The sequence below is a fragment of the Scophthalmus maximus genome, chromosome 11, assembly GCF_022379125.1.
Source record: "Scophthalmus maximus strain ysfricsl-2021 chromosome 11, ASM2237912v1, whole genome shotgun sequence".
In the NCBI taxonomy this organism is placed as follows: Eukaryota; Metazoa; Chordata; class Actinopteri; order Pleuronectiformes; family Scophthalmidae; genus Scophthalmus; species Scophthalmus maximus.
In genome coordinates this window covers 12,442,422-12,460,198 of record NC_061525.1, presented here as the reverse complement: position 1 = coordinate 12,460,198, position 17,777 = coordinate 12,442,422, and the positions used below count along the sequence as shown (strand labels likewise).

Genomic DNA, 17,777 nt, shown 5'->3' with positions numbered 1-17,777 from the left:
GAACTAACTGTGAAATTGTTATTCCCAGGAACTCTTTCTGCCCAGAGCTTTCTGGAAGCTGCGCCTTCAGCCGACATATTGTGAGCCGAAAGACAAATCCACATTTACATTTGGACAGGTCAACCAAAATGTCCCTGTGATGTCATCGCTACGGGACATCCAGCCAGGAAGAAACACTAACCGTCCCAACATGGACTTCCTTGCTGCTGGCGTCTATGATGATCTGGGGCAGGTGTGATGTGACTCCACTCAGGGTGCAGTAGTAACCGGAGATCTGCATGTCGCCCCAGTACTTTGCACCGTCACTTTGGATATAAATAGCTTTACTGAAAGCTACGCAGGGGACTGAAGGAATCCCATCACATCAGAGGGGAGGGGTCACTATGCTTGTGTGTACATAAAGCATACTGATTGTAGGCAGTGGCCACAAAAGACCAGACACTCTGCAGATAGACAGCACAGGGGGAGCCACTGGCTGCAGGCACTCCAGACAATCTTTACCAGATATAGACCAAAACTACAATAGTGGGACATGGGCACTTATGGATCCAAGCTTCGGAAACACGCACAGGTCCTGATGCTTGGTCTGGACGGATCAGGAAAGACCACCCTCCTCTACAAACTGATGTACAACGAGAGTGTGGTGACCGTACCAACTGTGGGCTTCAACGTGGAGACGCTGGAGACAGACCGGAGCAGCCCAAGCCTGACTGTGTGGGACGTGGGCGGGCAGAGGAAGATGAGGCCCCACTGGCGGCATCACTTCACTGATACAGCCGGACTGGTGTTTGTGGTGGACAGTTGGGATCAGAAGCGGCTGGATGAGACCCGCAAAGAACTCCATCGGGTAATTAAATGACATAATATTCAGTGATTTAGAAAGAGTAACACTTTAACATTCCAGATTCAGTGTCTGAAAAATAAGAATGCAGAGCATCTTTGATAATGATTGGGTCATAAGACAATATAATGTAGCTGTAAGCAGTTATAAAGACATTTTAAACTGTTAATCAATGTATTCATGAAAAAAGTTATTGTCCACTGGGTTTTGGAAGGATAGGAAGGTTAAAGTGAAGTGATCACTTGGTGGGATTTGTCGCAAACAACTTGTGTATTTTCATTCACAAGTGGTTTTAGTTAACGTGTTCTTTCTTTTCTCCACGCACCAGGTCCTAAGATACGGGAGTCTCCGAGGAGTTCCTCTCGTGGTCCTCGCCAACAAACAGGACATTCCAGGAGCTCTGAGTGCAGAGGAACTCTGCCTGAAACTGGACTTAAGACCAGTGTGTGAGGGCAGAGCCTGGTTCATCCAGCCCTGTTCCGCCACCACAGGTGTGGGTCTGGAGGAAGGCTTCAGGAGGATCGTCTATCTGATGAAGACCCCGCTGAAACAGACCCAGGAGGACATTAAAGTTAAGATGAAGTCAAAGGGCTTCAGTATCACAGCTGTGAAAAAAATCTTCCTCTGCGGCAGGTGATGGATGGAAATCTTTCTTGAGGTTTCGTTCACGTCTTGTGTGGGATTGTTTCCTGCCTGCCACTGTGAGTCATCAGCAAATGACTGTGCTGTGGTATCTGCAAGATCAAGTGAGAGGAGGCGGTAAAAGGAAGGATGGTATCAACACAGTGATTAGTGTTAATATCTGTGAAAGATGAAACTTTAACCCTTACAGGCCTTACATGACAATGCTATGCACAACATTAACCAACTTCTGAACCTTGTTTAAAAAAAAACAAGTCCCCTTGATGCTGATGCCTGAAAGAATAAGCGTAGAAAGGGGAAAATAAAACGATGCCCAGGTGTTTCTTTGTCTATGTATGGGTTAGAAGGATGCACTGGATCATGCAGGAGAGAGAGTCTCTTTGGACTGTGGTGATGAAGTACAAGGATTGTGTTATTGATCTTGGATTATCAGGGTAGTTTTGTGAAAGCAGTCGATATGTCACATATTCTGTCTGAGTACATACTGTACACAGAAAAATGACTGATAAGGAACAGGAATGTTCTGCTCCATATGTGGATTGTTTCTTTTTATAAAAAAACATTTATTTGAATTTGTTTTTGATATCACAATATTAAAATGTAAAGACACCATGGTATGTGCTTTATTTATTCATTTAGAAACTGGCAGTGTCATCTCACAATCTGTTATTCTTGTAACCCCACGTGGGGGTAGTGTGGACGTCTTCAGATCAGCTCCTCTACTGGTGGAGCCGCTCTCCCATTTTGGGGGTCACATTCCTCTAATGAAGATGAGCTGTTACCACGGAAACCACATTTTACATTCCACCTGTCAGCCGACTAATGGCCCTCCAGGTTTTCTTGAGCTTGGCTTCCAACATTCTCTATGGGGGAGGCCACTCTCTGCACGTTGCACTCTTGATTTTTCACCCAATAATCTCAAGGATTAATTTTGCAGCGGCATACAGTATAGATATTCATTGATTTCTGTATTGGTGACAGTGAGTAGAGCTGTGAGAGAACAGGTGACCTTCCTCCTTGGGCCTGCTCATAGTAGCCTTCCTTATATTCAGTATTTTAGAAGCAACAACAAATCGTTTAACTCATTTGAACATTTGTTTTAAATCTGAAACAGTAAAACAATACTGTTTCACTATCGCTCTGTCTCTTTGTTGCACTGCAATACAGTTGTTAAAGTATCTGAACTTGAATCTTGGTGGAGTTGGAGTGATAAAATCAATACAAGAAGTGGTATTTAGATTCTTAACTTAAATAAAAGTTGCAGTACAGTGTAAATGACATTACATAAAAAAATGTACAAGATATGCCCTTAGAAGATAGGGTTACATTTTTTTAAGTCTGTCTGTACATATGCATACATACTGTATTAGGAGGTGGGGTCACAATCTACAGTCTTTGTTCAGATAATTACAAAGTAAACTTTGCTCATGTGAGTCTTCAGCAGTTAGTCATATCAAGAGAATGTTTGCCAAAACTGATTGTGTTTTCAGCACAACCCCTTCTTTGTTTTAGTTGAGATGAGAAAATTGTATAACAATGATAACTACCTTATCAATCGAACTGCTGTAGATCAAATTACTAAAAATCAAGTAAACATGGGGGAAATTGGGCAATTGCCTGTATCACTCGGTTATAGCCTTTATTTAATTTACAGTGAATCAATGCATTATATAGTTTGGAGTTTGCCTAACTAAGCAAATGAAATTAAGCAAATAAAAATAATGGCATACCATAGAAATGCTCAAGTTAAGAAAAAGCAAGATACTCAAACATTCTATTTACTGTAAGTGCAGTGATCAAGTAACAGTACTACTACTGATGAATAAGTCACTTCTATTTTCATTTTGTTCTTTTCTCATGGCAAGCACCTGACCCATCTCATATAGAATTACAAAACAACTGTTTTACAAAACACGCACAGGAGGAAAGGGAGCAAAAACCAGTTATAACATTATTGTGAGTACCTCTATATACAAATCAAATATTTACAACAACAAAAAAAAATATCAAAAATATCTGTACACAGAAAGAAGTGCAGTTGATCCTGGTGAGTTTATCTCCCAGGGTTTCTCCTAGTAACGGTTGCGTTAAATGTTTCATATGTGAATAGTCTAAGTATTTTTTTTTAAAATCTTAATAAAATATTTTTTTCCAATTCCAAAATTAAGAGGACAGTAGAAAAACAATAATACATTTTTATGTACTGAACAAATATGCAGAAATGGGATGAATTGCGGGTCTCGTGGGCTGCATTAGTCCACCGAGTGCTTGCTCATTGTGGAATTTGTTGGGTTTCCCCTGTAATATTGTATTATTGACCTCACTTTGTAAAGTGCCTTGAGACAATGCATGTTGTAATATGGCGCAATACAAATACAATTGTGTTGAATTGAATTGAATTAGTTGCGGTTTCACAAGTTAACAAGCAGCATCGAGCTGAAAAACAAAAGTCGCATCATGGACGTTAGAACTGCGCTTGAACGTGACGGTCACACGTGAACGTGCGCGTTGTGGTGTGGCGCGCTCTGCAGATGGACGTTCACAGAGCAGCCAATGGGAGCGCAGGGGGTTTCCCCACCCTTCCTCCACGACGGGGCGACGCGGCCCTCCTCCACCACCGGCATTCCCAGTATGCACCGCGGACAGAGCAGCAGAAAATAGTCCGCTAACGAACGGTCGAGGAACGGGAACTAGAAAAAAAAAAAGGGGGGGGTAACTCAGCGGCGCAATCCACGACTTCAACTGTATTTGGCGCAACCACGACCGCTAACATGGCTGACAGCGAGAAACTGGACAACCAGCGGCTGAAGAATTTCAAGAACAAGGGCCGTGATTTGGAGGTACAAGTTGTGCACATTTGGCGACGACGACGACGACGTCCTCTTTTCCTCGCCGCCGCCGCCGCTCCGTTCGCGGCCAGCTTCGCCTCCTGGCTTCCCTGTGACGTCGTTTCTAATTTCCACCGTCGAGAACTTTGTGCCCGGGCCTTCGCCGATCGGCCCGCGGCAGGTCGCCTGGTCGGGGCCGGGGCGGGTTCCCCTTCTTTCGGCTTCACCGGGTTTCTTCTCGCCGTCCGACCGCGCCGTGTAATAAAACATGTCAGAGGGGCTAGTCCGAGTTCACCGCCTCCCCTGGAGGTGCGCTGCTAGCCCGCTGCTAGCCCGCTGCTAGCCGGGCCTACGGGGGACGTGCTAGCTTGACTGAGGCATTTTATCCACCGGATTGGTTTGGCTCGGCGTGTTAGCTGGTGAATATGTGTCATGTATATTCAATGTGACATATTCTTGACGCGCGGGTTATGTTTGAGGGATATTTCCTGGATTGGCAAGCGGCAAAAAACGTTTTTTTCCGGTTGTGCATTAAGCTAGCCTGCGTGGTAGCTTGCTAGCGTAAAGCTCGGCGGTGCTGGTGGCTGCAGTTCCACCCATCCCCCGTCTTTATCACCAAAAACAATGGCGGAAACCAGTCGGCCTCTTCGCCGGCTAGGTGCCTGGCGCTTTTTAAACATCGGCGTGCTGCTAACAAACGATTCGGCGGTTCGCTAACGGCGACACATGTGCAGAAAACGAGGTTATCGAGACCAGCGCGGTGACGCGATCACATGACGGACGGAGCAGAGCTGCACCTCGGATCCATAAGTTACCCGTGGTCCCACGGGGAGCTCTGCTCCCTGCTGATGCATATGGACAGGATAGACTCATACATCCAGTTTGTCGAGTAGTTCATGTCGCGAGGTTCACCTTTAAACACAGTGTCTCGCCCGACAGCGTTTAAATAACAACACGAGCATGACGAGCACATCTGGTCCTCAACTGGGAAGGTTCTCTTTCTGCTCTGGAAGTGAACATTTAGACCCGAGGCTGTTGCCAGATTACTGGGTGAATCTGATCTAATACGAGAGTCCTGCAATAACCTTCAACCCAGAGTTGTTTTCAAGAGATGTTGATTTAACTTCACGGTCATGTTCACTGAGACGTGTTTATAATAACTTGTCCAGCTCACATGTAGCAGTGCAGGTCGACTCTGTAATCATCTTTCCTATAACACAATGTGATTGAAGACCAGAAAAACACACCCAGTCTGTGATAAAGACTACCAACCAGTATTGGCAGCTCTTTGAAATATTTTCATCAAAAGCTGGACATACAAAGATTCATGAAGTTAGTTTTTTATTAACAGGGCCGCAGTAGTATTTCATCACCGTCACTGTATGTTTATTTATGGGTGAGAACATGAATTGAATTGTGATGTTAATGTGTTATTTATTTCTCCCACAGTCTATGAGAAGACAGAGGACCGAGGTGGTGGTTGAACTCAGAAAGGTAATCGTCTTTGTTTTATACTGTGAACACACCAAATTATCATTTCAGCTGCTGCTTACCTTTAAAGCACTGCACTGAAAGATAATGACGGTATCCTGCAATGCTGCAGGAATATGCATGATGTGACGTTTCTGTTCCCTCCGCCACAGAACAAAAGAGACGAGCACCTTCTGAAGAGGAGAAATGTGCCCCACGAAGACATCTGTGAGGACTCTGATGTCGACGGAGATTTCAGATCGGTACGGTTGTGTCTTCCTACTAAAACATTTCTGCTGCCATTAGATAATCAAGTCAACATATTTTTTTAGGTTTGGTGCTCTAAGGACTAGAGTAGGAGAGTAGTGTACAGGTCCTGTGAGTTACTACTGAATCAGTGGGGATGACAGATTGACATGTAGAGTCCGCTCTGACTGATCGACCAGGGTTTTTTTCTCACATGCTCAGTGCCAGTTGGGGGGCGGGGGTAAGTGTGAACAAACAGTTTGCCTTTCTGTTTGCTGCTTGGTTTCTTGTTTTCCTGATGTCTTCCTTTACAGCTTCCTGGGTAGAATAGTTACAGTGCACCTAGTATAACTATACCTCCTTGGGGCCATTTTAGTTTCTGGAGGATTTCTGGACTTTTTTGACACAAGTGTGGAGTTCTAGCTTTAATATTTAGAGGAAAGGATGTGAGTTTAACGTGGGTATCAGGGTTTAAGATTATAAAATATTATTTTAACTATTGGTGTTAATAGTTCTGAAAGTGGTGGCAGTTGTAAAACAGGCAAATGATTTTATCATGCAGATGTTGGCCTGAATATTATCCCAACGTGGCCTTTTTGTGGCAGCATATTCAGGCAAATATTAATCTTACCTTGGGTGAAAAGCTAAAATGACTAGTCCCTAGACTCGATGTGATTTGTTCATAAATTATTTTATTTCTTGGTTCCATGATTTTTCAGTTGAACTCCTGGCGTTTGAAGCTCAGCAGTATTTTTTAAAAATATATGCATTGTTGGCATACGTCAAACTGACACGCGTTAGAGCAACAACGTCGCAAAAAGAATCTATTGATCAACAATCTCACCATCAACTAAAGAGTTTGGTGGCATAGATGGTTAAAATGGCCACTCAGCAGTTCAGAAATTCAATCACAGTAACTGTTTGGTACTGAGACGGGGCGCGTAGCAATACATCAACAAAGACACGCTGCTCTGACTCACTGCATGACATTGGAGATGCTTCTGTGGAAACGTGTGCTGGCAAATCTACTTTAATTACTTAACAAACCACTTGGTGCCGTGAGACTGTTTTCAGTCAGCCTAAAATAACAATGATTGTGTTGCCTTGAGCTCATTTGTTTTTCAATACGTTTTGTGGTTTGGCGCTCAAAATTAATCATTCAGCCTCTGTGCCTGTTGGACTATAAATTCCCTTTCCTGATAGATCAGATGTTTCCTAAGTCCTCAATGTCACTCAGCATTGTTTTTTAATTTGTTCAATTTTCCTGCCGGAGTTCTTGTCACAGCAATTGTTTTTTTAAATTTCCTGGGTTACAGTTATCTCTTAAATCTTCCTCCACTGCCACAGAGCGTAAATACACAAATATAAATCTGCTTCATCTACACACATTTGTATTCAGGGTTGTGTTTGAAAGTCCACTGCGTCCCCCTAAATCTTATGGTACACAAGAAATTAACTGCAACTTCTGGCTTATAAGTAGCATGGGCCAACTTTATTTAATATGGAGACTGTTGATTGGAAGTGATGCCGGGAGTCTCTACCCGGGTCGGTCTAGGCCGAGCCCTGAACTCCCTGTACTGGACAGGAGGTGAGGTTGCCAATTGGCAAATTGTCATGCTGGATGCTGGCCTGCACGTCCAGCCTGCTGACTGTTACACCACATTGGTTCAAACAAGATTGCAATTCACTACTTGTCCTGGTGGTATTTCTCAATCCCTGGCCGCCCCCTCCCTGGTCTCAGTGGTGACTGTCTTTCCTGCTTTGTCAACTTCACGTACAAAAGCAATTTTAGGAATGACTGTTCTGAATGCAAGGCAGGAAGCTAACAGATGTCTGCCTATCCAGGCTCTGCACTCTTCAGGGTGGCTTTAGGTTTTTACAGCAGAGTTGACACTTTTTTCTTATCAACTACCATTTAAAATGGACTAGTTAATTTACAAATTACAAAATTATATGCTGTAGGTTTTACAAATGTGTAGAAGAAGAATTCTTGGCTGATGTTTTTTGAAATCTTTCTTTTCAGCAAAACACCTCTCTTGAAGCAATAGTACAAGTAAGTATGATGTTTATTGGTTTTTCTTCTTTGTCATTTTACCCATCATATGGGAAGTGTATATTATTTATCACAATAACTCTTATTGAGTTAATCTTGTCCTCAACACTAATGTGTTATAACCAGTGTTGTGAGCACCGATGACTCAGACTTGGACTCAAACATTGACTACAGTTTCGATTTGGCTGTTGAAGATCAGGACCTTGTTTTGTTTTTTTGTAACGGGCCATAATAATCGGGCATAAGATATTGACAGCTATATTAATACAGTAAAATGATTCAGTTTTGTGTAAGGACAGACAATTGTGTTCACCACCTAGTAAAACTTTCATGGATTTTACATCAAATCAAATGTTGTTGCCACAGAATCTGACTCAGGTAATGGGGGCTTGACCTGGACTCTACTATGGTGACTTGAACAGTGGCCACTCTAGATTTAGTGATTCAAATACAACACTGGCTATAACTACACTGATCAGCCACAGCATTAAAACCAGTTAACAATTTTAATGTTGCGGCTGTACATCAGTGTATTTTTGAGTCAGTCAAGCCATGAGGCCATTGAAAATAATTGAATCTACGAAAAAAGGTATAGATTGCATGACTTGCGGTTCAGAATGAACTCCTTTATAACAGGTTATGGATTTACACCAATCTACCACAACATTAAAACCTGTTACATGTTTTGTTGTGGCTTGTGGGTGTATGTTGTCATGCAATACAAATAGGAAGCTGGTGTCGTCACATACTTGGATCTTTTTAAAGATATTTGTTAATTATTGGGGCATGCTGATTCAAGAAAAATGATTTATTCTTTTAATGTTGTTGCTTTTGTATGACTCAGTTTGCTTGTGTGTTGTTGTAGAATGCTACCAGTGATAACCAGGGCGTCCAGTTGAGCGCTGTTCAGGCTGCAAGGTAGGACCACTCTCCCCTCGGACTCTTTCATTTTGTTAAAAATGTGGAAAATGTTTAATTGATCAATCGATTATCAAAATAGTTGGCGATTCATTTAGTACACTAAACTTTCTCAAGTTCAGTTAAATCTTCAAATCTGCCTATTCATTTTCACATTCTGACAATTGTTATTAAAAACACAACACAGATTGTGGTTTTTCACAATTCACTCAGACATTAGCGAGAAGAAAAGCAGATCATGATGTCACTATTGTCCATCCCACCATAACCTACTTTCATTGTGAATAAACTGGACTGATGCTGTATCTCATTGACGCCTTTTTGCTCTGTAACAGCAGCAGTTTGAATGTAATCAAGTTTCACATCTGGCTCATGAATGTATTCTGAGGCCATTGATTTTGCACCAGTACTTGGTCTTAAGAGGCTTTCTGATTAAAATTGATGGCCTCCTGCAGAATACATTCACTGTTGCAATTTCAGGGCCTCAGTGTTTATCCAGCTCCGTTAGACAGCAGTGATTTGTAGTGAGGCGGCCTCGTCTGATTAATGGTCGTTGTAAACGGCGCTGCAGCCCAGCATTGCATCCCTCTTCAAGTTGGGTCTGGCGTTGCAGAATTCATGAAACGCGCTCATGTCCCAAGATTGAAAAAAACGAAAAACCCAACTATTTATTTATTTGTCTTTTAATCTTCTTTTCATATAAGTCTACCCCGCAGCCTTGTTTCAACATTTTGAGATGCCATCAAACTTGATATTGATACTACCTGATGTAGCGTGGTGACTTGCAATGTGGCGATGAGTCATCATTCTTCAGCTGTTTCTCAGTGAAATAGCTTTTTTGTTGTTGGTATGTGACAGTAAAAATATGGGAGTAGGAGTAATGGTCCTCCACTCGTTTCCTCTGTTTTTTTGTAGGAAGTTGTTGTCCAGTGACCGTAACCCTCCCATAGATGACCTGATTAAGTCTGGGATCCTTCCTATACTGGTCCACTGCCTGGACAGAGATGACAAGTAAGCAGCCTGTAATTCTGTTTGTCTGCATGTAGCGGTGAATCTCCCAGTTTTGTGTGTGATGATTAAAAATATAAGTTGGTGCTTTTCCCTGATCATGTTGAGTTTATGTACTCTTCAGTGTTATGTAAATGAAGCAGCAGGGTTTGGCCCAGGCTGCATGTGGACAGTGTTGCAGTTATGTAAATGTGTCCTAGTTTTTACCTTTTTGAGTAGCAGAACATAAATGAGTCACCGGCATGTGCACACAGTTTGACGCCCCTTCCTAATTGCACTCATTTTTACCTTCATCCATCTTTCCCCTCTCACCTCTCTGCAGTCCGTCTCTCCAGTTTGAAGCGGCCTGGGCTCTAACCAACATAGCATCTGGAACCTCCGAGCAGACCCAGGCCGTGGTCCAGTCCAGTAAGTGCCATTGCATCAGAACACACCACTTTTTCCCCTCTTTCTGTTCCTTATTTTCTTTTCAATCATTTATTAGTTTTTCTAATGTTTGCAACATTTTATGTTAGATTTTGCATGGTCCAAAAAAATGTTGTTTTAATATTTGTGAGGTTTGCATATCAGTGCAGGAATGTATAAATGTAGATTTTTCTCCCTTTCCTTATCTTGTCAAATAGCATTTTAGGGGATGTTAAAAGTCTGTCAAGTTACAAAGGCCGAAGTCTGTGGCAAAGGGAGTCCTTCTCTGCCACAGAAAACACTGCACCTGAAGAGCCATCCTGGCTTTTGTCCTGTAAAGCATCTCATTAAGTATTATATAGTTTTTACACTGATTATAATCATAGTGTTGTAAGAAATATAAGAGGGCTACAAAATAAAAACCACAGTCTGGTTTTGCGAAGGTGGTCCGGGTCTGGTTCATCCTGATTTTTAGTACTTGACTGAGACCGTTGTCACCATGGCTACAGTGGTGGCAGCTGAGCGGGAAGCCTCTGGGCAAGACACACTTTCCAAGTAGTTTACCAATCATAAATGAGTGGGGCAGCTGACCAATCAGAGCATAAAGGGCTTTTTGTGAGGCAGGACAAGAGTTGTCTGCAGCTTAGGATGCCGTGTTACTGCTGGTTTGACTTTTGCCACTCCCAACAATTTTCAAATATTCACGCAGACCCACGCAGATTTGATCAGTGTGTTGCATAATGGTTACACTAACCATCATAGTTCCCACTTACCAGTAAATGATGCCACATTTATTATTCAAATTTCAACCGATGATGCAAAATATTAAATTGAGGGTGCAGTGCATGCTCGTACACCCCCGCAGAACTGGGCCTGTGTGTAAATATTTTAACTCTATTCAAAGGTTTTTATAACTCCTTTGAGGAACAATGAGGTTGAACCTGAATGAAAGCAGCACATTAGATCACCAGATGCCCTTTATTGAGACTTGTCTGTTTCCTTGTGTGCAGATGCTGTGCCACTGTTCCTGAGACTGCTTCACTCCCCACACCAGAATGTGTGTGAACAGGCCGTCTGGGCCCTGGGAAACATCATAGGTGAGTCGCTGTTGATGTGAACATGCGAGTGTCGGAAATAAATGACGTCTGGCCCGAGATGACATGCACTCCTTTTGTGTGTTTGTGTGTGCGCAATATCAAGGTGATGGCCCTCAGTGCAGAGACTATGTGATCAGCCTGGGCGTGGTGAAGCCCCTGCTCTCTTTCATCAGTCCCTCCATCCCCATCACCTTCCTCCGCAATGTCACCTGGGTCATGGTCAATTTGTGTCGCCACAAGGACCCTCCACCTCCCATGGAGACGATCCAAGAGGTGCGTATGTTATGTGTGTAGAGAGAATAAGGGGGCTGTGCCACTTTATAAAGTACAGGGGGAGTTATTTGAAAGGCAGAGTGTCTGTGTTTATGGGTGGGAGGACAGTGAGGATCGCATCCTTTTTACATTGCACTCACCACTCCTACATGTTTTACACCTCCGGTATTTCCTTATAGTTTCTTGAAAGTTCACTGGAAGTAATATTGGGACTACCATGTTTCTTTTATTTTTATAAACTGAATTAAATGTTTGTAGACAGATTTGACATTAAGCATGTTTTGCCCACCTGCTCAACTCTGAATAAATGTCTTATGGTTGTGCTAGAAATAACCGTTTCAACCGATCAATCTCAGTATTTTACCTGTAATTAGCCAAGGAAACTTCTTAAATGATTAGTTGAAAATAAATTGGAATGTCCTCCTACATTATTGTGTGAAAGTCTTAAACGGCAAATGTTGGGGGGAAAAAGAGCATCAAGACAAACTGTGAGAGCGATAGTGGAAGTGTATATGATGGCTATAATATTACAGCCAATATTGATGGCTAAATGTTTTTGAACATGGGGCCAATTACATTATATGACTTTTGAAATCAAAAAGAAAGATGTTTGACAGGGAAATACAGATTAGAGCTCCACCAGAGGTTTTCACTGGTAACATGTTGGCACATTTAATTTTGATGCTGTTTGGTGCAGAAATGAAGGAAGGTGTTACAGGTATTGCAGATTAAATTGCTGTGCAGCCATCACAGCTATGAGCAAACATTTATTGATCACATTTTCTCCACCTAATTACTTTTTTCCCCCAAATTATTTTCGCAGATCCTGCCAGCTCTCTGCGTGCTGATCCACCACACTGATGTCAGTGTGAGTACACAGAATATAAGAAATCTGTGGTGCCTTGGACCAGAGTCCCTGCTGTAGTCCCACTGTCTAACGAAGTGTGAGAGGAAAACAAAATGTATTGATTACGGGCTTTTTGTTGTTTCGCCGCCTCCAGATCTTGGTAGACACAGTGTGGGCTCTGTCCTACCTGACGGACGCCGGGAACGAACAGATCCAAATGGTCATCGACTCCGGGATCGTCCCTCACCTGGTCCCTCTGCTCAGTCACCAGGAGGTCAAAGTTCAGGTATGGAGAGGAGAAGTGTTATCTGGTTTAATATAGATAAACCAGTGATTGGGGGGATCATCTTAAAAAGTGATTTCAGTCATATTACACATTTTCTATCAACAACATAGTAGTTATTATTATACACAACATACATTGAAACAAGCAGCCATGTGCCAACAGTGCTATCCTTCCACGTTATACCACGACTGGATATTGAATAAATGACAATCACAATTGAGGAAACTTTAAATCTGTGCTCAGCAAGTTAGAATTTTTTTTCTCTCCCTGCAATTGGACAGATTTCTACCTTTAAACATTTTACTTCTGAGTTTTCGCTTAGTGCTACCACAAGCATATTTGACTGTCAATAAATACATTCTCTTTAAATGTGCATTATCATCAAAACAATTTCAAACCTCCTCTCCGTACACAGACTGCGGCTCTGAGGGCTGTTGGAAACATAGTGACTGGCACAGATGAACAGACCCAGGTGGTGCTTAACTGTGATGCTCTAAGCCACTTCCCCGCCCTCCTCTCTCACCCGAAAGAGAAAATCAACAAGGTAAAGCATACACTATCTTCTTCTTCCTACCTACACACACACTGATGATCTAAAACGGCAACATCAGTTATCTGGAAGTGATGAAATCAGAGACTTGGTGCTAGGTTGAATGCTGTGTGAGAGATATTAGATGAGACAGATGGGTAATAGTAGGACTTCGTTACATGGAGGATCGTGAGGATGAAGACGACGAAGAGGACCTCGACGGCTGGCTACTTATAGTTAGTGAGACAGATAGGTGGTTGGGAGGGGGGGTCGGTAGTCTGCGTGCATGTGATTGAATGTGTGATAGATAGCCTGGGTTGTTGGCCAAAGGGCGCTGAGACCATGTGGTCCTGCTGATATCGGAGTGCATCTGAGACCGGTCAAAGTTAAAAAGAGGCCTTCTTTGTGACCTGGACGATGATTAGAGCCTCAAAGTCGCCCTCGCCTCGCCCAGAGCACCCTGTCTCAACCGGAGGTCAAACTCTCTGAGTGGACTTCTGAATTCTGATCCAGTTTAGATACAAAAAGTCCCTTTTGACAAATGGAATGGGAAGTTATGTTGGTCTAACAACGGTCTACACAATGTGATTTCCATGACTGGTTCGTTCTGTTGCGTTGACACTTAAAATCACCAGGCTTTTGGGGAATAATAAAACCTGTGAACACCTAAAACTTTGTTTAGGTTAAAAAAAAACTACAAAAACTGCTCCATGGTCTGCTTGGGTGAAAAGTGTCACTTTTGCTTTTTGTCCTGTAGGAGGCAGTGTGGTTCCTGTCCAACATCACAGCAGGCAACCAACAGCAGGTGCAGGCTGTAATTGAAGCAAAGCTAGTCCCCATGATCATTCATCTGCTGAACAAGGTCTGCATCCTTTACCCTTTTTTATGCGCCGTGTCAAGTGCAAATTGGAGATATATGATTATTTGTAGAGCAAAGTAAACAAACATGTGTTACTTATATTTCAGGGTGACTTTGGCACTCAGAAGGAAGCAGCCTGGGCCATCAGCAACCTGACAATAAGTGGAAGGAAAGATCAGGTAAGAACCTCTTTCTTTACAGTACTTCATCCTCAACTCACTACTACAACTACTCTGCCTTTTTTCTGCGTTAACCCCAAACCTCTTCAATCACCAATTCCTTTCTAAACAAGATTTGATCTTTGTAAACTTCCATGCATATAAAGTCATCAAACCTACTAAGGAATGACAGACTTTTATAATAGTAGGAAGAGCCACAATGGTTTCACTGTTGGCATAATATCTCAATAAGTTGTGACTAAAGTCTTTTGATGCAATCAATCAAATTACCTCAACAAAAACGGAATTCGAAACGGAGAACTCGTAGAGCATCACAGATGGAAGTACTCATCAGATGACTGACACAAAGTACATTGTTGTCCCTCTGCTGTCTACAGGTCGCACACCTTATTGAGAAGCAGGTGATCCCTCCATTCTGCAACCTGCTGACCGTGAAGGATGCTCAAGTAGTGCAGGTCGTCCTCGACGGCCTCAGTAATATCCTGAAGATGGCAGATGATGAGGCTGAAACTATTGCTAACCTCATTGAGGAGTGTGGAGGTGAGACCCACTTGTATTAAGTAATCAAGTAAATGTTTCACTTAGTAAAATTTAAATTTTTGATCGATTGCACTACAAATGGGTATTTGTCCAACAGGTTTGGAAAAGGTGGAGCAACTCCAGAATCATGAAAATGAAGATATCTACAAATTGGCATATGAAATTATTGATCAATTCTTCTCATCTGATGATGTAAGTATTATTGGTTTGTGTGTGTATATAGGCACTTTCAGGGCTGCACTCAAGTCCAGACATTTTATGAGTTTTCTAGAATCTAAATTTTCTGTTGATAGTTGGCTCATGATGTGTTGAACACCGCTGGTTTTTGATCAACTGTCATTTCTGGTGCACATTGTTAATCCTGTGTTGCATTGTCTGTCCTTTAGATCGATGAAGACACCAACCTGGTCCCAGAGGCCATCCAGGGCGGAACTTATGGCTTTAACTCAGCCAATGTGCCAGCCGAGGGATTCCAGTTCTAGACGGCATCTGGGGTATTCTGGAGTTTTGTTCACGATGCAGCACTCTGTTCAACATAAAAAAATTAGGAGAGAAAGAGCGAGCGAGAGAGAGCGAGAGTATGAGAAATTTGATCCATTGTGCTTAGCTCGTGGGATCCATGGCTGCATCTTATCTGAGAGAAAAATGTGTGGATTTCATTTGGCATTCCAGGGGAACCAGCCCAAATGAAGTTTGAGATGGCGAGTGGGTGCGAGTGAGAATGAGTGGCTACATGTTGCAAAAAAGCAAAACATCTACATCGAATGCGTTGAGAGACATGCCGACATAACTTCTGTGTTATTGGAGCTGTCGTCTTCGGAAAACTACTTCAAATGACAACAAAAAAAACTCGATGTCTGCCCGGGGAGAACCAAGGACATCCAAAAATAAGAAATCAAGAAATGAATATAACTATAATTATGAACTGAGATGAACCACAAACCATCACAATTCTGCGGTCCTCCGACTACAGAGGGCGCCACCCTCAATGTGCCCCTCCCCCAATCGGCCACGCTATCAGACATGTGTGTGAATGGACCCATTGTGTATGAATGTCTGGACTCAGTGCTGAGGAGCCAGGTTCATCTCCTCCAACAAGACGCCCCCCGACGGGGCACCATCCTCTCCCCCTGGTGGGCGGGGCCAGGAGTCCGGCTGCGCGTGTCGCATGTGCGAGAGAATGGACGGATGAGTTGTGTGTGCTTGGCTGCGTGCGTGACTGGGAGTATGCAAGGCTGGGTGAGAACGCATGCAGAGACGGGTGAAAAGATACAAATACAACATCTGAAGAGAATCAAAATTGAGAAACGCAACAATGAGTAATCAAAGGTTTCAGGAAAGAAATTCTGCCTTTGAAAAAGAGGCCGATCCTCTAAATCCCTAAAAGGAAGAACTTTGGATATGAAAAAAAATCGTCATCACAAGGATTTTTTTTTTTTTTTTCCGAATTATTGTTATGTTAGTATTAATTGACACTGGACAATGCTATTGGCAGGAGTGGAGCAGCGGTGCATTGTATTATGATGCATTTGGTGGCTTTTGGGCGTTTCTTTTTTGCCTCCAGTGTGTTCCTTTTTATGATAATTTTTAGTTTCAGCTTTTAGTTTCATTGCTTCTGTAAAAGGTGATTGACGATGATCATATTCCACCCTCACACAAGAACCCTAACCTAAGCACCAGACATGGGCTTGATGCTGTGAAATTCTGACACCATCACTATAATCAACCAAATGACCTGTTCCCCTTGTGACACTTAATTATTTGTCCTTCAATTTACAGCAAAATCACTGCTTCGCAGTATTGTTGCCATAGCTTTGACTTATCACCAAGGGAGAAGAGAACAATGGCCATTTTGCGTAGGATTGTGAATCATAACCTTTGCATGTACTAAACTATAGCACAGTTATTTTTAGGATATTTTTTAGTTTCCTTAGGCTGTGGATACAGTGTAATTTTCATTTTAAGTAAAACTGTGCTTAAATGTTACATGTTTCCCCTTCCCTTACCCCTCACTAGTGTCCAATTTGCTTAATAATCTTTATGGTTTTGCACATGTACTGCAAAGTGAGGCCTGAAGTCTTTCTGACGGTGTGTTGGTCGGTTTCATAGGTTTTGACCTGCCAACAACCTCTACAATATGCATCACTCAACCACAATCTTTGTTGTATTTCTAGAGTAATCCAATGATGCTTTTTAGTGATACTTGAGAAAATAATGACTATTTCAGGAGCAGCAGTAACGAATCTGCTAATGTATCTCGGCTAGATTACGAGGCAATTTAACCTCCCTTTTCTCAAGGTCAAAGGGGATTTGGGGAGTTGTCCTAAATGGGTTCTCCTGAATAATAAATAAACCCATGAACAAGTTTGCTGTACATTTAGTACCTTGCAGTCCTAAGCCCCATACTCTTCTTTCCTCTTATACCAGCTAGGTGTACAAGCTTACCCTTTACCATTTTTGTGTTAACTTCAAACACTGTAGTAAATGATTACACATTGTGCTCATAAACCTTCTGTTGAACATAGGGGTATTTTTTTTGCAGCATTCCTTGTTAGCAAACATGTGGTTTCAAATCTAAAATTATTAAATGGAAGGAAAGAAATGGTGGTTTGCCCCAAAACCTTTTTGGGGGGGGGATAGGCTACAGGATAGGTTGTCTTCGAGAAAATAAATAGTGAAACCCAAATCGAGAGACTGTGTGTGTATGTGTGTGTGGTCTGTTGTGAAGAAGTGGTAAATAATTTTTTCTTTTATTT

The 17,777-nt window shown here is 42.4% G+C and overlaps 2 protein-coding genes across 2 annotated transcripts; both read left to right on the top strand.

Moving 5' to 3' along the window:
* Positions 1-214: 214 nt before the first annotated feature.
* Positions 215-2,087, top strand: LOC118299888 (ADP-ribosylation factor-like protein 14). Its single transcript, XM_035623974.2, has 2 exons — positions 215-847; positions 1,170-2,087. Exons 1-2 carry the CDS (start codon positions 533-535, stop codon positions 1,476-1,478), a joined length of 624 nt encoding a protein of 207 aa, XP_035479867.1. The 5' UTR covers positions 215-532; the 3' UTR covers positions 1,479-2,087.
* A 1,975-nt stretch (positions 2,088-4,062) lies between these two features.
* kpna4 (karyopherin alpha 4 (importin alpha 3)) lies at positions 4,063-17,707 on the top strand. The gene is made up of 17 exons (XM_035622673.2): positions 4,063-4,323; positions 5,761-5,805; positions 5,955-6,044; positions 8,051-8,080; positions 8,946-8,998; positions 9,914-10,009; positions 10,329-10,414; positions 11,422-11,508; positions 11,612-11,781; positions 12,605-12,649; positions 12,783-12,914; positions 13,330-13,458; positions 14,201-14,305; positions 14,410-14,481; positions 14,859-15,021; positions 15,119-15,213; positions 15,408-17,707. The coding sequence occupies exons 1-17, from the start codon at positions 4,255-4,257 to the stop codon at positions 15,501-15,503; spliced, it is 1,563 nt and encodes a 520-aa protein (XP_035478566.1). The 5' UTR covers positions 4,063-4,254; the 3' UTR covers positions 15,504-17,707.
* Positions 17,708-17,777: the final 70 nt, after the last annotated feature.

Excerpts from the sequence above, each read along its gene's own strand:
- LOC118299888 (XM_035623974.2), top strand. The coding sequence starts at position 533 with ATGGGCACTTATGGATCCAAGCTTCGGAAACACGCACAGGTCCTGATG. Across the intron at positions 848-1,169 it reads CCCGCAAAGAACTCCATCGG|GTCCTAAGATACGGGAGTCT; the intron begins GTAATTAAATGA and ends TCCACGCACCAG.
- kpna4 (XM_035622673.2), top strand. The coding sequence starts at position 4,255 with ATGGCTGACAGCGAGAAACTGGACAACCAGCGGCTGAAGAATTTCAAG. Across the intron at positions 4,324-5,760 it reads ACAAGGGCCGTGATTTGGAG|TCTATGAGAAGACAGAGGAC; the intron begins GTACAAGTTGTG and ends TTTCTCCCACAG. Across the intron at positions 10,415-11,421 it reads CCAGGCCGTGGTCCAGTCCA|ATGCTGTGCCACTGTTCCTG; the intron begins GTAAGTGCCATT and ends CCTTGTGTGCAG.